Source organism: Geotrypetes seraphini, chromosome 9 (genome assembly GCF_902459505.1).
Source record: "Geotrypetes seraphini chromosome 9, aGeoSer1.1, whole genome shotgun sequence".
In the NCBI taxonomy this organism is placed as follows: domain Eukaryota; kingdom Metazoa; phylum Chordata; class Amphibia; order Gymnophiona; family Dermophiidae; genus Geotrypetes; species Geotrypetes seraphini.
In genome coordinates, this window is record NC_047092.1 from 157,673,292 (window position 1) to 157,696,876 (window position 23,585).

At 46.9% G+C, this 23,585-nt stretch overlaps 1 protein-coding gene across 1 annotated transcript; it reads right to left on the bottom strand.

Annotated features, from left to right (window-relative positions):
• Nucleotides 1-35: 35 nt before the first annotated feature.
• Nucleotides 36-23,085, bottom strand: SIAH2 (siah E3 ubiquitin protein ligase 2). Its single transcript, XM_033958241.1, has 2 exons — nucleotides 22,123-23,085; nucleotides 36-1,632 (listed from the first exon to the last, which is right to left on the bottom strand). The coding sequence occupies exons 1-2, from the start codon at nucleotides 22,501-22,503 to the stop codon at nucleotides 1,075-1,077; spliced, it is 939 nt and encodes a 312-aa protein (XP_033814132.1). The 5' UTR covers nucleotides 22,504-23,085; the 3' UTR covers nucleotides 36-1,074.
• Between the last annotated feature and the right edge of the window lie 500 nt (nucleotides 23,086-23,585).

Sequence of the window (23,585 nt, forward strand, 5' to 3'; positions counted from 1 at the left end):
ATGATAAAAGATCAATAAAAGGATGCCAGTAAATGTCAGTTTTGTAAAATGTTTATTAAAAAACTAAATATGGCAATAATTCTTAAATATGGATGACATTACAATTACCATAAAGCTTTTTCACTATATAAATCTAATCAAGTCTTTTACAATAACAATAATCAAGTGTGTTTTTAAAGGAAGCCATGCGCAAGCAACTGATGTGTGATCAAATTCTAACCGCAGGAGTACTGGTATATCATAACTTCCTTTTCTGCTTTCACAAGTTCCAGATCCAATTTGGAATGCCATTTTAAGACAGCTGCCATAGAACTGAATTAATAATTTGTTTTGGTGGTGGTTTTTTTTTTTTTTTTTTTTTTAAATATATAATTTTGCCTCATTTTCAGTCCTGTCAAAGTTTTATAAAGCTACTCCAAGGTTCCACATAAAAACTTGCATGCCAAATGGAAACACGATGCTTAAAACAGGGACTCACAGCTCAAGATTTCAGGTAGCTTACTGATCAGTCAGTTCAAAGGAATCATCCCCCCCCTTTTTTTTTTTGCTTTAACAGTTTAAAGCTAAATGGATCAAATTTTGCTTACCTTAAAACAGGCCCACCATTTGTTTTATTTGTGAAGGTAGTAGGGGGCTTCTTAGTGAAGAGAAAGCCCTTCCTATTGTGCATTTATGAAAAACACTGACTACTCTATTACTCCTGTACAAAAATAAAAATAACAATCATTCAACAAGCAGGGGTGGGAGGGGGGGGGGCAGAAGATGGAGAGGAAGGGGGTATTGTCACCTGACTGGAAAATAAACTGACAAAAATGTTAAGCAGAGTTCCCTTTATGGTAAACACAATATTCATAGATGCCCCCAAGAATTTCCAGTCTGAACTCACACTAATTCATATATATATATAGATATATATATTTCACTGTCTAGCTTCTTATGACATAAATCAAAACAGAATATCAACACCAGATGTTGACTTACATACATCATGTGAAGACATACATGAATAGAATAAAATAAATGCAATGCAAAGCATTGTATCGAACAACCATATGCTACAAAAACACCATTATATCAAGGACAACATGTAGAAATAGTTACGTTAATTCCAAGGTTTCCATTATCTGCAAAAAGATGTGCTATAGCTGTATCGAAAACCAGACAATCACTGTTCATAATTGCTACAGCCACCCCATCGTGAATGGAGCGGGGTGTTGCTTCCCAAGTAAGCCTTCGTCGATTCCCATTGAGTTCAAGTCTGTATGCAAAATTCTCAGCTTGCTTGCGTGTGCCTATAAGCAGTACAATAGCAAAGAATTGCTGGTGACCCTCATACTTCTCCTGTTTCTCTAATACTAGCATGAAGTGGTGCCCGAAGCAGGACTGCATCATGACCCAGTCGACAGCTCCTGGCAGGTTAATGTCTGTGGCGAGAAAGACGATATCCTCTCCTTGGAGGGTGGTGATGCTCTTGTGGGCATGCATTAAATGGGACATGACTGTTTCCAAGGAGCCCTGCCATTTACAGGAAGCACCAGGACAAGGGCAAGAGTAGGGACGATATTCACAAATGTCTTCGTGGTCTGGCTTTTCTGTGTGGTGGAGTGTCAGGGAGCATCCTGTTGAGGCATACTAAAAAGGGAAGGAAACAAAGGCATCTGCATTATTGATTGCAACTTGTAAATGAAAAGTTAACAGACTAACAATCAAGCAGTTCAGAATCCATTAATGACATTTCCAAGTGGTTGAATCAGACGGTCATACCAAAATGCTATCTAATGGCTCAGAGCACTAGAATTGTATCACACACTAGTGATTTTTCAGGATGAGCTCCTGGGAGCTTGCACATGGCTGCTTTTTGACCTCCCTACAAAGTGTCTTTGGGGGTAGGAAATGATCTATACTGAAAGGCCCTGAAAGTGAGCATTACAAGGTAGAAATTTAATATCATACTAGACCTAATATTTTTGGAAAAAGCTGAACAAATGTCTTATTTATAAACGCAAAAAAATCAGGTCCAAGAATTGTAAAAAAGGAAAAAAAAAGCAGGACACGTTTATAAGTACCATAACACTCCATCCCACTCCCAAATCTTGAAGAGTCACAAGTATTGTGCTTTGTTGTATGCTTCATTTCAAGCACCACTGCATTCTTTGCTACCTAAACATAAAACTTGAGTGAGTCAACAGGAGATGAAGTATCCAAGTTACAAATCATGTTGATAGGGAGAGAGGTAAGAAGAGTGAGATTTGAATCTTAAATCTTTTTTCCTGCTTTTCAGCCCATTGTTTTAACAGTAGTTTCCAACTTTTTTCATGCAGCAGCACCTTCTCTTTCTCATACACTAGCATAATTCCCTTTCTTCCTCACCCCCCAGTTCTCTTTCCCCTCCTCCTGCCTCTTGCATAATCAATCCCCTACTTTCCTTCTCTTCCTAGCCCCACTTATATTAATTCTCATCTCTTCTTTCTTCAGGATAATCATCTGTGTCTCAAACATATTACTTATTTTCTTCCTCTCCTCTTCTTGTGATATCCTGCAATTGGCAAGTGTTTGTATTTTTGCCTATAGTTTGTTACCAAATGAGTATGTTACCAGTTTATTTTCAAGAGTCCTTTTACAAAAAATTAAATAATATTTTGACAAAATTTGTTTGGCTTGGGAAAAAACCAAGAATTGCTTTAGTATCGTTGCAAAAATCAATTGTGGAGGGTGGGGTAAATTTTCCAAACTTTTATAGGTACCATCAAGCCTATATATTGCGTCAAGGTATATATTGGATCCTCCATGAGCTTATTGATCATCAACCAAATTGGTTATATTTGGAACGGAATTTGGTGTCCCCTATGAGACTTCCACATGTATTAAGTATCAGATTTCATAAATATGCTAAGGACAATATAATTTTATTGGATACTTGGAAAACTATTAAATTTATTGATAAATTAACAGAGGTACCAATACCGTATTTTCACGCATATAACGCGCGCGTTATACGCGTTTTTACCTACCGCGCATACCCCTCGTGCGTTATACGCGTGAGCGCGGTATACAAATTTTTTTTTACATAGTTCCCACCCCGCCCGACGCCCGATTCACCCCCCCCAGCAGGACCGCTCGCACCCCCACCCCGAACGACCGCTCGCACGCGCTCCCACCCGCACCCGCATCCACGATCGGAGCAAGAGGGAGCCCAAGCCCTCTTTCCCGGCCGACTCCCCAACTCCCCGACAATATCGGGCCAGGAGGGAGCCCAAACCCTCCTGGCCACGGCGACCCCCTACCCCGAATCTGGACTTGGAGATTAAGATGTACAATGTCAGCATCTATGAGACAAACATGGTTGTTTTTATTACATAGAATTTTTTGGACTCCAGTTCGGTTGAATAAAGTAGATAGTTCTAAATCTAATAGATGTTGGCATTGTCATATTGATATTGGGACTTTGGATCATCTTTTATTTTTTTGTCCATTGATACTTGGCTTTTGGAAGTCGATTTGGGGGCAAATTAATAATATTCTTCAATCCTCTATTCCTTTGACATATGAAGCAATAATTTTTGGAATGATTCTGCATGATAAACCCACTTTGGATAGAAATAATAGTCGCCTTTTCATGATCTTATCAGGAATAGGGGTTCAAATGATCACATCTAATTGGAAAAATCATGATAGGATTAATTTTAGTTTTTGGTGGGCAACTGTATGTGCAACATATAAATATGAAAAGATTATGGCAGAGCGTTTAGGGTTTGTTAAATCCTTTAAGGGGATTTGGGGTCCATTAACCAATTTTGTCACATTATAATTAAAGTGATTCCTTTTTCTTTATGTTAGATTCCTTTGCACATCCAGGGTGGGTGGGGGGGGTGTAAATTTCATAATATTCTATAATATTGATGAGTATAATATAATATCATTACTGTTATAGGTTAAGAAGGGATTTAAAATTTTTATTGTAATATTTCTGATGTTAATAGTGTATTTTCATATAGTTTTTTGTTTTTTTTTCGATTTTTCAAATGTATACATTGTCAAGTTCAAAATATCAATAAAGAAATTAAGAAAAGTTATAATCTGGATTTCCTTATCATTCAAGCCCTACCAATCTGAATAAATGGGGACTGTGTCCCTTTCCTACCAGTACCGTAGATGTAGAGAGCTAAGTTTCCAATGACATTCCTGGGATAATTAGTAACTGCCATCTGGAACTTTCCTGTTTTCTCTACCCCCAGCACACTGGTGTTGTCCTAGGCCTAGCTCCCCAGTGCTCAGGTTTTGGACTACTGTTGTGGTTAAGCTTAATAGTTTCACTCTTGCCCTCATTCCGCTAGTCAAGGACAACAGAGCGTGAAACTCCCAGCTAGTACCCAAGAATGTCCGCTGGGTGGTCACCGAGCTCAGTCCTTACTCCCCTCTCTATAGCACTAGATGAACTAAGATTCTCTTTAAAAAAGATCAGAAATGTCGAGTACAAAAAGGCAGATCCACCTCAGAAAGTCCAAGGGGACAATGATCTTCCAAGGACAGCTGTGGGACCACATCGGCCTGACCACATGATTGGAGAAGCCTTCTGGCAGATGTACTGCCTATGGGAACTGGCAGCTGATTTCCATCTATGGACCTGCTCAGGAATATTGCAGCTTGGAGACTCACTGAATTCTCTGTTTTTTCAGTACTACTACAGTGCTGTGCAAAAGTCTAGAACCACTTGTGAATTTTACATTCTTTTAAGTTTCAGACATTTTCATTTCTTTGTTGACCCAATAGAATTGCCTTTGTTCTACCTTATAAAAGTATATATTTGGCTATTAGAATCAACTTTTTAAGATCACTTGTTTATAATATTACAATTTTGTTTATACTGGAACATAGCTACTATAACTTTTACAGGTCATGCTTCAAAACTGGATCAAGACTGTCCAATCAGCATGCATTATTTCTGACCAGTTAGCCAGGCAATTACAGACAAGCCGTCTTGGTAACACGGCAGCTATAAAAAATGCAGGCTTTTTGGATTTCATACACTTTCTGCAACAGCCATGAGCAAGACTCGAAACTTGATGTTGGAGGAGCATGTTCATGTGTCAGTGATGAGTAAGGAAGGATTTTTGTGCTGCTAGATCGCCAAAGTTGGCTGCAGTCACAGTATGGTAGTAAAGATTGTACAAAAGAAAAAAGTGACAGTTTCATTGGTAGACAAACCTCATTCCGGTCATCCATATGCATAAACATCATGCAAGACTCTGCACTATGACGCATTTCATTGACCAATCGTAAGTTGACTACACCTCAGCTACTGCGTGAGTGGTCACATAAGCGTCATGTCAGTGTCAGCTCATCGACAGTTTGTCACCGGTGTCTGTAAAGCACGCAAAAAGCAACCGATGACCAACATCCAAAGGTGGAACCAGATTGAGCAAGCGCAGAAGCACTCAAGCTGGACACGTAAAATGGGGGGGGGGGGAAGGTGCTTTTTAGTGATGAGAGCACCTTCTACCTGTTTGATAACCAGGCCCATACCTACGTGAGGAGTTTTCCTGGAGTGAAATTCAAGTCCGAGTGCCTCAACCTCACTGTGCAGCATCCTTTAAGGTCATGGTCTTGGGCTGCATCACAATACTGCAAAAGTGCAAAGTACCAACAGCTCAGCAGCTGTTTCCAGGCCAGTTCCTGTTTCAAGATGATAACACACATTGCCATTGCTCCAAACAGATGATTAACTGGAAGCATCAGAACAACAAAAAGTCAATCGACTGGCCTGCCCAATTTCCAGATCTGAATCCGATCGAGAACTTGTGGCACAAGGTGGCCTGGGAGATAACCAAGAGACATGCAACATCAAAATGTGAGTTGACCGAATCGCTCACTGCAGCCTGAAACTGCGTCGTCACCCATGATCACCTAATCAAACAGGTTCATTCAATGCCAACACGGTAGATAAGTGATCAAGAACAGAGGGTGGCTCACAGAGGATGGCTCATCAAATACTGAGCAATCACTGACACAAAAACAGCCTTTTACAAGGCCACCTACAAGATTACTCAATTTACACAAAAAAATGATTAACATGTCAACTTAAACTCAGAAATTTAAGGCCGAGCTAGAATAAAAAGTTGATTCTAATAGTCAAATGTGGTACACAGACAAATCTATTGGGTCAAAGTTGAAAGAATGCAAAATTTACAAGTGGATCCAGACTTTTGCAAACCACTATGCATAGCTCGGTGTATAGGTTAATTGATTTACTTAATTTTGCTGCAGAGATAGATGGGGTTAGGGTGTGGTTCCAAGGGCCTTTCACTGCTTTGGCAGTAGCATACTAGAAAGTTCCAGGAGGCAATAGTTTATATCCTAATGGGGTCAATAGAAAACTTAGTTCTCCTACCTCTGGCTAAAAGGACCACAATTCCCACTTGCTCAGATTGGTGCAGCTGGACTCGAAGGAAACAGGTATGACCACCAGTCTCTTTCCAAACAATCTCTCCCTGCCAACCAAATTCCTGCAGAACCTGGTGTGTATGTGGGGGCAACAAGTTGACCCCCCCCCCAACTTGTCAGCAACAATGGAATGGCAATTTTGACCCCTCTAAGCTCTTCTCCCTACTGGAAGCTTTGGAGGAGAGAAAGCATACAGGAGGCAGAAAAAGAAATATTGGATGCACAGTTAGCAGCAAGTGCAACTAGAGACTCATGAAATCACCAGACAACAAAGGTAGGAAAAATGATTTTATTTGCAATTTAGTGATCGAAATGCGTCAGTTTTGAGAATTTATATCTGTTGTCTATATTTTGCACTATGTGGTCCTTTTATTAAGGCGCGCTGTTTTAGCGCACGCTAAACGTTAACATGTCCATTACAGTCTATGGACATGTTAGCATTTAGCAAGTGCTAATATTTAGCAGGCACTAAAACGGCTAGCGCACCTTAGTAAAAGGACCCCTATATTTGTCTATTTTTCCATAGTTGTTACTGAGGTGACACTACATATTTTAAAGTCATCTGCCTTGACCTCTTTGAAAAGAAAAAAAACAACAAATATAAATGATAATTAACATTTTCTCTGCATTCAGAGTGCTTTGTGTTTTTTTTAAATTTTGGTTACCATTATGAATAAGATTATATTGTGTGTATATGAAAAATGAATGGGAGAAATTGCATTACAATTAGTACTATTATGGGGGTGGGGTCAGGGGCAGAGCTTGGGCTGGGGCAGCGAAATTGGACCATGCCATCTCCAACCTGCTGATGACAACAAGCGATTTCAAAGCTTTTCGCAAAGAAATCAAAACCCATCTATTCAAAAAATTTATACAGATGTCATAACTCCAACCTGGATTCCCCTCAGTTTGACTCCCCCATCCTCCCTTTTTCACCAGTTACCCTTCCCCTCAAAGCCCAAGCTTGTCAACTGCTTCCCTAACTGCATATATACTGAAACTGCACTATATCCTATCTGTACAGCATCCCGAATTGTATATCCACTGGAATAGCCCAATCCTCCTTGCCACATCCCATTCCCTAAACTATTCTACACCATTCTTCTTGTAACTCTTCTGGAAATGTTATTCTTCTTGTAACTCTTCTGGAAAAGTCCAGAAGTCTCTTTGTAATCATCCTGGAAATGTCCAGATGTCTCTTTTGTAATCCGCCCAGAACTGCAAGGTTGAGGCGGAATAGAAATCAGTAATGTAATGTAATATCTGTTCAACTTAGGGGATACTTGGCTTGAAGAAGTTGAGAAACACTGCAAGCAATCAAGGCTTTGTTACCGTTTGGATCTCCTTATCTTTGTGAACTTGGCTTTTCAGCTCTCAGAGAAATTAAATCAAGTAAAAGAGTGACTGCAGATGGTGGATGATGAAATGCGTGTTTGCTTGTCAACTATTGAGCTGTGTTTTGAATTAATTTGCACTCAAAAACAAGCACTGATTAGCAATTCTATTCTATCTAATTTAGTTTCACTGTTACAATTACCCATACATAGATTAAAGAACTTTAAATAAATAATTCTCAAATTTAATTTTTCGTTGGTTTTGCAATGTTACAATTTCAATTATAATGTGCTGTGAAAAACATTTGCTCAGTTTAGTGTGATGGAGCTAAAAAAGTTTGAAAGACACTGTCCTAGAAGTTTAAAAGGCAAAATCAAAAAGGAGTAGCAGAGTAGTCCAGTAGTTGATAAGAGTAGTGGCTGAGAATCAGAAAGTCAGGGCTCGAATCCCACCAATGCTCTTTGTGACTTTGGGCAAGAACTATGGGCTCTCCTTTTACAAGGGTGCTTTAGGGCCTTATTGCGCGGAATAGCGCACGCTAAAATGCCACGCGCACTACCCGTCTCCTCTTGAGCAGGCGGTAGTTTTTCGGATAGCGCACGCTAATCCGGAGCGTGTGCTAAAAACACTTGCGCACCTTTGTAAAAGGAGCCCTATGACCATAAAAGCATGAGCTAAATAAAACAATGACAAAGCACAATTACTTACCGTAACAGGTGTTATCCAGGGACAGCAGGCTGATATTCTCTACATGTGGGTGACGTCATCCACGGAGCCCCGATGCGGACAGCTTTTCAAGCAAACTTGATTGAAGATTTCAAGCTTGCTGGTGCTGCACCACGCATGTGTGCACCATCCTGCTCCACTAGAGGGCGCATCCCCTCCTCGTGGTCTTCAGTTCAGATAGCTAGCAAAGAAGCCAACCCCGGGGAGGTGGGAGGGTTGCGAGAATATCTGCCTGCTGTCACATCAATCTGCTCGAACTTCGGGCCATCTACCTTGCTGTTACAGTAAGTAACTGTGCTTTATCCCAGGACAAACAGGCAGCATATTCTCTACATGTGGGTGATCTCCAAGCTAACCAAAAAGGGACGGAGGGAAGTTGACAATTCAGGAAAAAAGATTACGCAAAACCGACTGGCCAAACCGGCCGTCGTTTCTGGACAAAGAATCCAGACAGTAGTGAGAGGTGAAGGTATGAACCGAAGACCAAGTGGCGGCCTTACAGATCTCCTCAATCGGTGTGGACCTGAGGAAAGCGACAGAAGCCGCCATCGCTTAGACTTTATGCCCCGTAACTCGACCGCGCAGTGAGAGACCAGCCTGAGCGGAGCAAAAAGAAATACAAGCAGCCAACCAGTTGGACAAGGTGCGCTTGGAAACAGGACGTCCCAACCGATTAGGATCAAAGGACAAGAAAATTTGAGGAACCCTCCGATGCGACTGGGTGCATTGAAGATAGAAAGCCAACGCTCTCTTACAATCAAGAGTATGCAAAGCCACTTCCCCAGGGTGAGAATGGGGCTTAGGAAAAAACACCAGAAGAACAATAGACTGATTAAGGAGGAAATCCAAAATCACCTTAGGCAAGAACTTAGGATGAGTCCGTAGGACTACCTTGTCATGATGAAAGACAGTAAAAGGCGGGTCTGCCACCAACGCTTGCAGCTCACTGACTTTGCAAGCAGACGTGAGTGCAAGCAGGAAGATCACCTTCCAAGTCAGGAACTTCAGATGAGCTTTATCCATGGGTTCAAAAGGAGGTTTAATTAACTGAGCAAGAACCACATTAAGATCCCAAACCACAGGTGGAGGCTTGAGGGGAGGATGGACATGCAAGAGACCCTTCATAAACTGAGAAACCACAGGGTGAACAGAAAGCGATTTCCCATCGAGCTGCCAATGAAAGGCAACAATCGCACTAAGATGGACACGAACCGAATTGGTCTTGAGACCAGATTGAGACAAATGAAGCAAATAGTCCAAAACCGAGGACAACGAAGCAGACAAAGGATCCACCCTCTGCGAAGCACACCATGTGGCGAAACAAGTCCACTTCTGAGAATAGCACTGCCTTGTAGAAGCCTTCAGAGAAACCTCAAGGACATCCTGCACCGACCGAGATAACCCAAGAGAAGGGGTCAGGTAGAAAGGAACCAAGCTGTTAGATGAAGAGACTGCAGATTAGGATGCAGCAGTGAACCCTGACTTTGAGACAGCAGAGAAGGAAAAACAGGCAGAAGTAGAGGTTCCTGGACACTGAGTCGTAGAAGCAGGGGTTCCTGGACACTGAGTCGTAGAAGCAGGGAGAACCATGGCTGCTGAGGCCACCGAGGAGCGATCAGAATCATGTCGCCATGCACCGACCTGAGGTGCACAAGCGTCCTTAAAATAAGAGGGAAAGGTGGAAACGTATAAAGGAACCTGCCCTCCCAATCCAAGAGGAAAGCATCCGCCTCGAGATGGTCCGGGGAGTACATCCTCGAGCAGAAGTGAGGCAACTTGTGATTCAGGAGGGAGGCGAACAGATCGATCTGCGGAGTCCCCCAGCGAACGAACACCTGACGCAGAGTCTGAGAATGTAGAGACCACTCGTGCGGCTGCAGAAGGCGACTCAACTTGTCTGCCAGACAGTTGCACTCTCCCTGGATATAAACCGCACGAAGAAAGACGTTGTGGCGGAACGCCCAATCCCAAAGGCCTCCTTGCAGAGAGACAGGGAACCCGTGCCCCCCTGCTTGTTGACGTAATACATCGCCACCTGGTTGTCCGTGCGCACCAGGACAACCCGTCCCTGAAGCAGATGACGAAAAGCGACCAGGGCTAGGTAGATGGCCCGAAGTTCGAGCAGATTGATGTGACAACGACGATCTGCACTGGACCAAAGCCCTGAGTCTGAAGACCATCAAGGTGAGCCCCCCAGGCATACGCCGAGGAGTCCGTCGTCAGGACCTAGTGATGCGGAGGCACAAGAAAGAGCAACCCTCTGGAAAGATTGGAAGAGTTGGTCCACCAATGGAGCGAGCATCTCAAGGAAGGAGTCACCGCAATGTGCTGGGAAGCGGGATCCCGATCCTGCCGCCATTGAGACGCCAAGGTCCACTGAGGAACTCGAAGGTGCAACCTGGCAAACGGCATGACATGGACGGTGGAGGCCATGTGACCCAGCAGAATCATCATCTGCCTGGCTGAGACCGGCTCCCGCAGGGAAACTGACTGGCTCAGCCGAACCAGAGTGGCCTGATAAGGAGGAGGCAGAAAAGAGCGAAGGCGAACCGTGTCCAGCACGGCCCCGATGAACTGTAGAGGCTGAGTGGGGCACAGCTGAGACTTCGGGAAGTTTACCTCGAACCCCAGACTTTGAAGGAATATAATAGTCCGACGGGTCGCTGAAATAACCCCCACCCTCGACGGGGCTTTGATCAGCCAGTCGTCGAGGTAAGGAAAGACTTGGAGCCCCTGGGACTCGAAGGGACGAAGCAAGCCTGAAAGGGAGGACCCGGTATTGAAGATGCAGGTCCCCCACCTTAAAACGAAGGAACCGGCGACAAGCTGGATGCACCAGAACGTGAGTGTAAGCTTCCTTCAGATCGAGGGAACACAATCAGTCCCCCTTGTCCAGCAAGGGATACAAGACGGGGAGTGACAGCATCTGGAACCTCTCCCGAACAAGAAACTTGTTCAGTTTCCTGAGGTCTAGTATAGACTGGAGATCCCCGGTCTTTTTGGGGACCAGGAAATAGCGGGAGTAAAACCCCCCGCCCCTGCTGACAAGGGGGATACTCCTCCACCGCCTGAAGGCAAAGAAGGGCACGAGCCTCCAGAAGAAGCAGCGGAACTTGCGCTTGGTTGGAAGGAGACACCTGGGGCAAGAGTCGGTCGGATGATCAGCCTCTAGGCACAGGATGCACCAGCGGTGCAGGTCGGTTATTGACAGCAGCCGACCGCACTGCGAGCACTTTTTAAACCCGGTAAGAGGCTGGGACATAAGGAAACAGACAGGCCGCGGCCGGTCGAGGCCAAGCGGTCACGGCAACCCGGGAGCCCCCGGATGCCGAATCGAATCAAAAAACACACGAAAGTTTGCAAAAACACAAAGAGAAAAGGCGCACAGCGACTCCTGCAAGAAAACAAAGAAGCCGCAGTGCTAGAAAGGCACTTAGACACGGAGAGAAAAACAACAGGGCTTTCTGACTCCGTGGAAAACTAAGAACTGAAGACCATGAGGAGGGGATGCGCCCTCTAGTGGAGCAGGAAGGCACACATGCGTGGTGCAGCACCAGCAAGCTTGAAATCTTCAATCAAGTTTGCTTGAAAAGCTGTCTGCATCAGGGCTCCGTGGATGACGTCACCCACATGTAGAGAATATGCTGCCTGCTTGTCCTGGGATAATGAGCTTTTAAAACACGGAACTGACAGTTCAGGTATACTGAGCAGTCTTTACAAAAATATATATATTTTTTAACAAGCAGTTTTATACTGTTCTTTTAGGTTTCCAGTTCAATCAGAACCAGGGTCAGCATCTAGTGTCAAAATTTCATTCACAGCTGTCTGGGTTTCTCCACCTCTTCCAACTTGGGGGCAAAAGTACTAAACTACATGAAAATCACTCATTTACAGCCACTATCCCCGAAATATAAATGGGATGCTGACAGCGGCATAAGAAGATAACTACAATTCATGAGGTTGAGTTTATGCTTTTTTAATGCAGTCTATATTTCTAGTGTTATTGCAATGAGGTAGTCACATGCACTAGTATACTAAATAATAGAGAATGGCATGGGGACAAATTTTTCCTCGTGTCCGCGGGAACTCATTTTCCCATCCCCGTAAATTCTTTTCCTGTCCCTGCCCCATTCCTGCAAGCAAAATCCTCATCTGCACAAGCCTCAAGCAATTTAAAATCATAAGTGTTCAAGGCTCGTTCAGTTAAGGCAGAGCTTACAGGAATGGGGAAGAGACAGGAACAGCGACAAAACTCACGGGGAAGGGATGGGGACAGGACTTGTGAGAACTGGCAGCAGCCATTCAGGGAGTGGCTCAGGGCCAGGTAGGAGTGCAAAAAGCTCATTCCTGCACAGTACACCGCTGGGCTGCGATAACTCAGGTAGCCATTCAGGGACGGAGGGGCTCAGCACTGGGCATGAGCGAGGAAAGCTTGCTTCTTCCCAATACACCGTTGGACCACCAGGGATTAAAAAAGGTAAGCGAGTGCAGGCGAGAGGGAGGTTAAAAAATCTGTTAAGAGTCAGCTGGAATAGGAGGGATCCCACCTATCCCAGCCTACCACTGGACCACCAAGTCATATGGCAGGCTCGGTGAAGGCCTGCAGAATATCGGGAGAAAAGGGTGACAGGGTACAGGGCAGGGAGGTGTGACAGGTTGAAGAGCCTGGCAGGTGAGGGAGTGAAGCTGAGTGCAGAGCCTGGCAGGGGAGGTAGTGAGGTGACAGAGGACGTTAACCCCTCCCCCCCATCTTATATTCAAATCAATCTTCTTCCTCTTTTTGGGGGGAAAAAGGGTACCTCATCTTATACTTGGATCAACTTATATTTGAGTATATACGGTACCTTGAAATAAAGATTACCACATACTGTGTTTTTGCTAGGCTCTCATCCTTAAAGAGACAGAACTCATAATCACACTGGTAAGTCATAGTTTACTAAATATTTTCACAATGATCTTTATATCCTAGGCATTTTACAAGGTAGGCTCTACCTGTAAGCCTTGATGATAAGCACATGGTAATAAGAATTTCAACTGGGACATAGAAAACAAAATGAACTACATAAATCAAGTGATGTTCTGCCATGTGAATTCAAAATTCCCATCACCTGCTTTGTGCAACTCTTAGTAAGTCATCTTATCTTCCTGTGTTTTCATCCTATTTCCCAAGCACATTTAGCTTTCTTGCTCAACAAAGGAAATGTTAATTACTTTTCTGCGAGTGGCTTGTCTCCTGTTTTTTCTTCAGAATAGAAGAAGAGCCCTGCTGTCTTTTTGCCTAGTCTAGTATTATACAAAGCCTATTGTTAACAGCCCCCTTTTAAAAGCGCCAAATCTTTTTACAGAGTAATAGTGAGTAATAAGAGAAATAGTCATGAAATAACTGGAAATGCACAAAAAATAGAAAGCTAATTAAAAAATTGGTTTAACAGCCCATAATTCTGATTAGATCCGTAAGTTAAATACCATGAATCGACCACTAGACACCTTACGTTTCTTGGAAAAAGTGCAAGAGAATAAAGTTTTGAACAGATTTAAATTAGGATTGTGGAAAGTCCAGAAAAGCAGTAGAATAAAGTATAACAACTAACTACGCTTATGTCTTTTATTAGAGTTGCCTGCTGGTCAGAGCATGTCAGAGGAAACATCTTAAATCCCATCTGAACAAGGTCTCAGAATTTGCAGAAGCACTTACAAACTAAAAAGCTTTTTTATTCTTTCAAGCATTCTTCTTAAAGTTGTTGCAAGATACAGGGAGGGATAAATATAGAAAAATGAACTCCTTTACATTTATGAGCATAGGGTGCAGTTTTTGCCAGAACATATTATTACCCTGTCACAAACCTAGCTCTCTCATGAAATATATAACTGAATCTCAAAAAATGACTTTATTCAACACAAAAACATTTCACTTTTTCATATATGCTCAGGAATATGAAGATCTATGGGACAAGCTCCTTGGCGGAGCTTACTCACCAATCACTGCATATGACTTATACCTTAGATGTTTTTATATTGTTCTGTTATTCATATGCTGATATTTTTATTGTTCAATGCTTAAAGCTAGAGCATAACCAAGAGATGTGTATAAAAAGCACAGTTACTTACCGTAACAGGTGTTATCCAGGGACAGCAGGCATATATTCTCACATGTGGGTGACGTCATCTACGGAGCCCCAGCGCGGACAGCTTTTCAAGCAAACTTGATTGAAGTTTCAAGTTTGCTACACTGCACCACGCATGTGCATGCCTTCTTGCCCACTAGAGGGCGCATCCCCCACCTCATGGTCCTCAGTTCCATAACCAGCAAAGAAGCCATCCCCGGGGAGGAGGGCGGGTTGTGAGAATATATGCCTGCTGTCCCTGGATAACACCTGTTACGGTAAGTAACTGTGCTTTATCCCAGGACAAGCAGGCATGATATTCTCACATGTGGGTGACCTCCAAGCCAACCAGAAAAGGGCAGGTGGGAGGATGGCAATTTAGGAAAACAGGTTACGTAACACTGACTGGCCAAACCGGCCGTCGCTTCTGGACAAAGCGTCCAGACAGTAGTGGGAGGTGAACGTATGAACCGAAGATCAAGTGGCGGCTTTACATATGTCCTCCACCGGAGTAGATCGGAGGAAAGCAACAGAAGCTGCCATCGCCCGGACCTTATGCCCCGTGACTCGACCATGGAGCGTGAGTCCAGCCTGAGCGTAGCAAAAAGAAATACAAGCAGCTAGCCAGTTGGACAAGGTGCGCTTGGAAACAGGATGTCCCAGCCGATTAGGATCAAAGGACAAAAACAATTGAGGAACCTTCCGATGAGACTTGGCACGTTGGAGATAAAAAGCCAACGCCCTCTTACAGTCAAGCGTGTGAAGCGCCGCCTCACCAGGATGAGAGTGGGGCTTCGGGAAGAACACCGGAAGGACAATAGACTGATTGAGGTGGAAATCAGACACAACCTTAGGCAAAAATTTAGGATGGGTGCGAAGAACCACCTTGTCATGATGAAACACAGTAAAAGGTGGGTCCGCAACCAAAGCCTGCAGCTCACTAATCCGACGAGCGGACGTGAGCGCAAGCAAAAAGACCACCTTCCAAGTGAGAAACTTAAGGAGAGATTTGTCGACAGGCTCAAAGGGAGGCTTCATGAGTTGAGCTAAGACCACATTAATATCCCAAACTACCGGAGGAGGTTTCAGAGGAGGGTGAACATTCACGAGACCCCTCATGAAACGAGTCACTAGAGGATGAAGAGAGAGAGATCGACCCTCGAGATGCCGATGAAATGTCGCAATGGCACTGAGATGCACCCGAATGGAAGTCGTCTTCAGTCCAGACTTAGACAGATGCAGCAAATATTCCAACACCGAAGACACTGGAACTGAACTCGGGTCCAGATGGTTAGAGGAACACCAGGATGAAAATCTGGTCCACTTCTGGGAATAACAAAGCCTAGTCGAGACTTTGCGCGAGGCTTCCAAAATCTCCCTCACCGACTGAGAAACAGGAATCGAAGTCAAGGGAAAAGGAACCAAGCGGTCAGATGCAAAGACTGCAGATTGGGATGCAACAGCGAACCCCGACTCTGAGACAGCAGAGAGGGAAAAACAGGCAGAAGCAGAGGGTCCCTGACATTGAGTTGAAGGAGCAGGGAGAACCAGTGCTGTCTGGGCCAACGAGGCGCAATGAGAATCATAGTGGCTCTGGTCGATTTGAGATGCACCAACGTTCGCAAGATTAGAGGAAAAGGAGGGAACACATAAAGGAACCTCCCTCCCCAGTCGAGAAGAAAGGCATCTGCCTCGAGACGATCCGGGGAGTACATCCGAGAACAATAGAGGGGCAGTTTGCGAGTCTCCGGGGAGGCAAACAGATCCACCTGAGGAGTCCCCCAGCGGTCGAAGACCTCGCGCAGAACCCGGGAGTTCAACGACCACTCGTGCGGCTGGAGAAGACGACTGAGTTTGTCTGCCAGACAGTTCCTCTCTCTCTGAATGTAAACCGCCCGTAGGAAGATGTTCTGGGAGACCGCCCATTCCCAAAGGCGCAGGGCTTCCTGGCACAGGGCCCAAGAACCCGTTCCCCCTTGTTTGTTTACATAATACATTGCCACCTGGTTGTCCGTCCGCACGAGGACTACCTGGTCGCGGAGCAGGTGGCAGAACGCTCGAGCCGCCAGAAAAATGGCACGAAGCTCCAACACATTGATGTGACAAAGACGGTCCTCTGCCGACCATAGACCCTGGGTCCGCAGACCGTCGACATGAGCCTCCCACACGTACTCCGAGGAATCCGTTGTGAGGACCTTGCGATGGAACGAGAAAGAGCAAACCCCCTGAAAGATTGGAAGAGTTTGTCCACCAACGGAGCGAGCGTCTCAAAGAAGGAGTCACCGTTATCGGGCAAGAGACTGAATCGCAATCCTGACGCCATTGAGAGGCCAAGGTCCACTGAGGAAGCCTCAGATGCAACTGGGCGAACGGAGTGACATGGACCGCCGACGCCATGTGGCCCAGGAGCACCATCATGCGCTGAGCAGAAACTGCGGGCATCAGCAAAACCTGGCGACTCAATCGAAGCAGGGCCTCCAACCGAGGAGGAGGGAGGAAGGAACGGAGGCAAACCGTGTCCAGCACGGCTCCGATAAACTGCAGGGATTGAGTCGGACCCAACTGAGACTTGGGGAAGTTCACTTTGAACCCCAGACGTTGAAGGAAGATGATAGTCTGTTGGGTCACTGAGATAACCCCCTCCCTGGTTGGGGCCTTGATCAGCCAATCGTCGAGGTAGGGAAAGACCTGCAGCCCCCGAGATCTCAGGGCTGCCGCGACCACCACCATACACTTCGTGAAGACTCGAGGGGACGAAGCCAGACCAAAGGGGAGGACCCGATACTGAAGGTGCAAATCCCCCACCTGGAACCGTAAAAACTTGCGGAAAGCGGGATGCACCGGAACATGAGTATAGGCTTCCTTCAAGTCCAGGGAGCACATCCAATCCCCTTCCTCCAACAGAGGGTATAAAACCGGAAGTGACAACATACGGAACTTCTCCCGGACCAGGAATTTGTTGAGCTTCCGGAGGTCCAAAATGGGACGCAAGTCCCCTGCCTTCTTTGGGACCAAAAAGTAACGGGAGTAAAACCCCCTTCCCCGTTGTTCTGGGGGTACCGGTTCCACCGCCCGTAGGCTCAACAAGGCCCTGGCCTCCACAAGGAGAAGGGGAAGTTGGCTCCGGTTGCACGGACAAGTTCCGGGCAGACGGTCCGGCGGCGTGGCTGAGAAATTGAGCGAGTAGCCCTCGGAGACGATCCGGAGCACCCATGCATCGGATGTAATCTCGGTCCAAGCCACATAAAAGGACCTGAGTCGACCCCCGATCGGGAGGGGGTCGGGCGATATTGCGGAGGGGGCCTGCCCCCATCCGCACAGCCCGTCAAAAGGACGGGGCCGGCTTGGACGCTCCCTGCGCCGGAGGTTTCGGTTGTCCCCCTCTACCCTGTTGGGGTGGGCGCCGAGCCGGAGGTCTAGAAAAGGCCGGCGTAGACTTCTGCGGGTATCTTCTCGGGGGCGGCCGGAATGATTTTTGCGATGGGGCCCGAGGTTTCGCACGGACCAAGGAGGCCAAGGAGCGTTCCTGCTCCGACAAACGTTTGGTCGCCGCCTCCAAGGATTCATCAAATAATTCCGAACCCACGCATGGTAAATTGGCCAGGCGTTCCTGCAGGTTAGGATCCATATCGAGGGTACGGAGCCACGCCAGTCGGCGCATAGCCACCGCAAAGGCCGACACCCTCGAAGCGAGCTCAAACGCGTCGTACACCGCGTGGAACAGGTACAGCCGCAATTGAGACAAGTTGGACATGAACGTGGTAAACCCCTCTCGATGGGAATCAGGCATGACCTCCCGATACTGAGGCAAGTCCTTCAGCATGCTACGCAGATAGGATGAGAACATAAATGCGTAATTGAGGACCCTGGTCGCCATGAGGGAATTAGAATAGAGGCGACGACCAAACTTGTCCCTACCGGGCGGGACCGCCGCCGAGACTCTGGAGGGTTGCGTCTTTTTAAGCGCCGACTCCACAAGCAACGACTGGTGCGAGAGTTGAGGTTTATCGAACCCTTTAGATGGAATGGTCCGGTACTTGGACTCCATTTTAGACGGCACCGCAGTGACTGTAAGAGGGGAGTCCAAGTTCTTGAGGAAGGTTTGTTGTAGGACCTTATTCAAAGGAAGGCGAGGAGTTTCCCTCAGAGGAGTGGGAAGGTCCTGCTCCTCCAGGAACTCCTTAGTATATTGAGAACCTGCCATTAAGTCGAGACCCAAGGCTCGTGCCATATCGTGCACGAACCTGGAGAAGGAGGATGTTCTGGCGGGCGGTGAGGGGGTTAGTGACCTCCCCGCCGAACAGAAGGGGGAAGCCTCGCGGGAATACCGCGGTTCCCTGCCAGACCCCGATCCCCAGGAGGCCACATCTAGCGACCTCGAAGGGGTCGGGGAGCGCCTACGCCCCGAAGAGCCTTTGGGGGAAGCCCCCGGGGTCCGAGGCACCGAGGCACGCCCCATCCGTCTCGGCGAGGAGTCTCTCGAACCCCCTCTCGCGGGGGAACGAAACAGACGTGGGTTGTCGAGGCGGAGCTCCGAGACACGCAACTTCTCGCCCCCGAGTGGCGAAGAGCGACCACGTCCCCGAGGAGAACCCCGAGAACGTTTGGGCTTCCTCGGACGACGCCTCGCCCGAGGCCGGCCCGAGGGCGAGGAGCCCCGGGAGGACTTCGAAGAAGAGGACGACGATATCCTCCTCACCCGGCGCACCTTGTCCTGAGGCCTTACGCTCCTCTCAGGCTGGGCCCCCGAGGTCGAAGTAGAGGGCAAGGTCGGGGTCGAGGCCGTCCCGGCACCCGAAGTCGAGGGTACCGAGACAGAGGCCGCCGAGGCCTGGGCCGTCGAGACCGGTGCAGTCGAGGCCGAAGCCTGCTGCAAATGCTCGATGGCTCCGGACAGCTCCGAGGTAATCAACGCTCGGAGCAAGTCTTGGAAGGCCGGGATCCCCATCATGGCCGGTAGATCCGAGGCCGGGGGGTGCTCCCTGGAGGGCGACCTCGGTCTCGAGTATTCCCTTGGGGCACTAGATTTGGCTACCCTGGGCTGGGCCGAGGAAGACCCACCCGCTGTCGAGGAGCCCGAGGATGGCTTCTTCGTCGATCCTGGGGCTGAGGACGGAAGCGGGGACTTACCCGAGGCAGGCTTGGTCGGGGCAGCAGGCTTCGATGAAGTCGAGGGACGCGGCGAGGTCGAGGATCCCGAGGCCGAGGTCAAGGCCGGGGCCGAAGCCGAGGCCGACGTCGAGGCCTTCCCCGCCGCGGAATCGACCGCGAAAAGCTCCGCCATCCTGGCACGGCGTCGGCGGAGCGCTCTGGCCTGGAAGGTCGAGCACCGGTCACAAGAGTCTGTCGGATGCTCGGGCCCTAAACAGAGCAAGCACCACCGGTGAGGATCGGTAATAGAAAGCAACCGATCACACCGGGTGCACTTCTTAAAACCCGTCAAGGGACGGGACATGAAAGCCGAAAAGGCCGGAACCAACAACGGCCCGCGGCTCACGGGGGCCCCCGGAGCCGAACCGAGGAAATAAAAGTCGGTAGAAAAAGTTTTTTTTTTTTTGAAACAAAAAATGACTGAAAAAAGTAATTAAAGCACAGCGACCGAGCGATATCACCCAGACGCGGTGACAGAAGGCAATGCTATCAGAGCTCAATTTCCACAGGGCTTCTGGCTCCGCGGAAAAAACTGAACTGAGGACCACGAGGTGGGGATGCGCCCTCTAGTGGGCAAGAAGGCATGCACATGCGTGGTGCAGTGTAGCAAACTTGAAACTTCAATCAAGTTTGCTTGAAAAGCTGTCCGCGCTGGGGCTCCGTAGATGACGTCACCCACATGTGAGACTATCATGCCTGCTTGTCCTGGGATAAATGTATTTTTCACTTATCTCAAAAGCAAGTTTGGGGAGTCCCGACGTGGCCCCGTTTCGTTCTCTTCCTCAAGGAACCTGAATTAGAGAAAGCTCTATCGCTTGAGACTGTGAATGGAAGCAAACCTGTTATGCTGCCTAGCAATTTTCCTCCATCTCCAGTGTTAAATCTCTGTCATATAGGTAGTAAAGTTTCAAAGTCGAAACTTGAGATAAGTGAAAAATGCATTTTTTTATATTTATTTATTTATAGATTTCAAATAACAAATCAAGATAAAACTTGTACAGAAAGTGATTACAGCAAAAGAAACAGAAAAAAAAATCTCATAATTTTACATAGGAACTAAATATTGCATAATCTCTCAAGTCCACCATAAGATCCATGATGTAATATGAACGGAATAACAGGAAAATATTAACTACAGGTACGTGGTTAACTGATGTTCAGGCGTCTAATATCTTAAAGCCCTCATTTCTTTCCCTTCTCCAGGTGGGACAAGGAGAGAAGGGCCGTCAGCTGGTTTGGCTCAAAGAAAACATATTTCTGAGAATTATATTGTACTATACATTTGCAGGGATGACGAAGATAAAAAGTTCCCCCAAGAGCCAAAACTCCAGGTTTTAATAATAGAAACTCCTTTCTACGTCTTTGTGTATCTTTTGCCAAATCTGGGAACATTTGTATCTTAAGTCAAGGAACTTTTTCTCTTTATTTTTGAAGAATAATCTCAAAAGCCAATTTTTATCCAATGTGATAGCCAAGGTCACAATCAATGTAGCAGGTATTGCATTTTCTTTATCAGACAGTTCAAGTAAGGCAGATACATCAATTGGTCCTTGAATTCTTCCCTGAAAATCCTGATTTTTATTGGGTAAATAATAGACCTGAGTGAAAGGAGGCAATGAATCTTCCGGTACTTCCAATATCTCCAACAAATAACGTTTTAACATTTCTCTTGGAGTCACTGTTGAAATTTGGGGAAAATTAATCAATCTAAGATTGTTATTCCTAGAGAAATTTTCAAATGTCTCTATCTTCCTTCTTAAATTAATATTATCCTTAATTAAAATGCATTTTAATACACATCTTTTAGTGATGCTCCATATTTAAGCATTGAAGAATAAAAATCAGCATACGAATAGAACAATATAAAAACATCTAACCTATAAGTCATATGCAATGATTGGTGAGTAAGCTCCGCCAAGGAGCTTGTTTCTATAGAGCAGGGGTAGGGAATTCTGGTCCTCGAGAACCGTATTCCAGTCGGGTTTTCAGGATTTCCCCAATGAATATGCATGAGATCTATTTGCATGCACTGCTTTCAATGCATATTCATTGGGGAAATCCTGAAAACCCGACTGGAATACGGCTCTGAGGACCAGAGTTCCCTACCCCTGCTATAGAGCTTCATAATATCTCTGAGCATATGTGAAAAAGTGAAATGCTTTTGTATCGAGTAAAGTCATTGTTTGAGATTCAGTTCTATATTTCATGAGAGATTTTTCACACATAATTTGACAACTTTTTCTCTCTTCTACTTTTGAGTTTGTTTTGACGAACCTAGCCATGGGTTTTGAGAGAAAGGCCGGCTTTATAAACAAACCACGTGAGTAGCCCCTTCCCCCCCCCCTCCAGGAGGCTGCCTCCTTACCTTGCAGGGGAAGAGGACAGCGGAGGCCACTTTCTCCATGGCCAGGTTTCGGATGCTGGGGGTGAGGGATCCCCGGCACGTCGGACAGCAGCTCAGCTTCTGGCGGCATTGGTTACAGACCAAGTGTCCTGCCTGACACTGGAGAATAGGGGGCAAAACATAGTCGAAGCACACGGGGCACTCGAAGAGCGACGTGAGCTCGTGGTGCTGCGGGGAGAGCGGCCCAGCCCCCGAGATCACGGCGGCCGCCGCGGGGGGAGCCGCGGCCGCCGACGCAGCCGAGAGCGCGGCCGGCACGGCGGGGGAGGCAGCGTGCTGCTGCTGCTGCTGCTTGCCGCAGGCTTTGCTAGTGCTGGGTCCGGCGGAGGACGGGCGGCTCATCGCGGTCCGAACCAACCATCGAACCGCACGGATCGATCGGGACGGTAACGAAGTGAACCAGCTTCTAACAATCAGGTTCGTGCGGGCAGGATAAAAAAAACAACAACACAACTCCCCGCTAGAGCGAGGAAGCCTGGAGACGGCTACACATCGTGTAAAGCCCTGCTGTTGCTGGCCGGAACTTCCGCTCCCCGCCTACCTGGCCGGTTCCAACGCGCCCTCCACCCCCTCCCCTTTACCCGCCACCTTCTGGAAGATTGCACGACGTACGAAGCGGCGTAGGATGCGCTGATGTCATAAGTGACACGTATGCGCGTTCCGCCCGGAAGGGATTGTGCGCGGCGGCCGCGAGGCGAAGGGAGGGAGGGGGGCGGGCCATGAAGTGGGTAGAGGATGCAAACCCGAGTGGAACAACGCGTGGTCCCATTGGTTCCGGAGCGGGCGTCAGACTCAGCAGACAAGAAGACTGGCGCCGTTCACTTTTCGTTGAGCGGAGTTTCGGGATCCTTCATGATAAGCGACGCCGAGCTAACTTGAAAGGATGAGCTGGGGAAGAGGGTGGGCGGAGGCAGAGCTGCCGCTTGAAGTTCCCTTCTTTCAGAAAGGGGCTTTTATTTTGATTAATTCGTGACTTGATATTAGAGCCCAGTAACTGATGCACAGGCTGAAGTGTTTTTATTATGACTCTAAAGACGGGTCTGTGTAAAAACCAGGATCTAGGGCAGACCACCTTTAGAATGGAATCCTCTTCCTTTATGACTGCCTTCAGAGGGGATTCCCCCATGCTTTTCATCCTTCCATGCAAGGTCCCGCCCCGTATGATTAAGTTCTTGTGTAGGTGGGATTGACAGAGAACCAATAATGTCAGCATGAGGGGGAGGAGACTTCCTACAGAATGATAGCTAGAGGAGCAAGTCAAAGCAGTTGTTGCAGCTGGAAGAGGTGAAGGGTAGGGGTGATAGTGGAAGAATGAAAGAGGCACAAAGTAGGGACAATACTTATCAGAAAGGAGGAAATAGAAGACAAAGTGGGGTGAAGGGGGCAGTGGAAGGAGAGAGAACATGTAGAAAATTGATATAAGG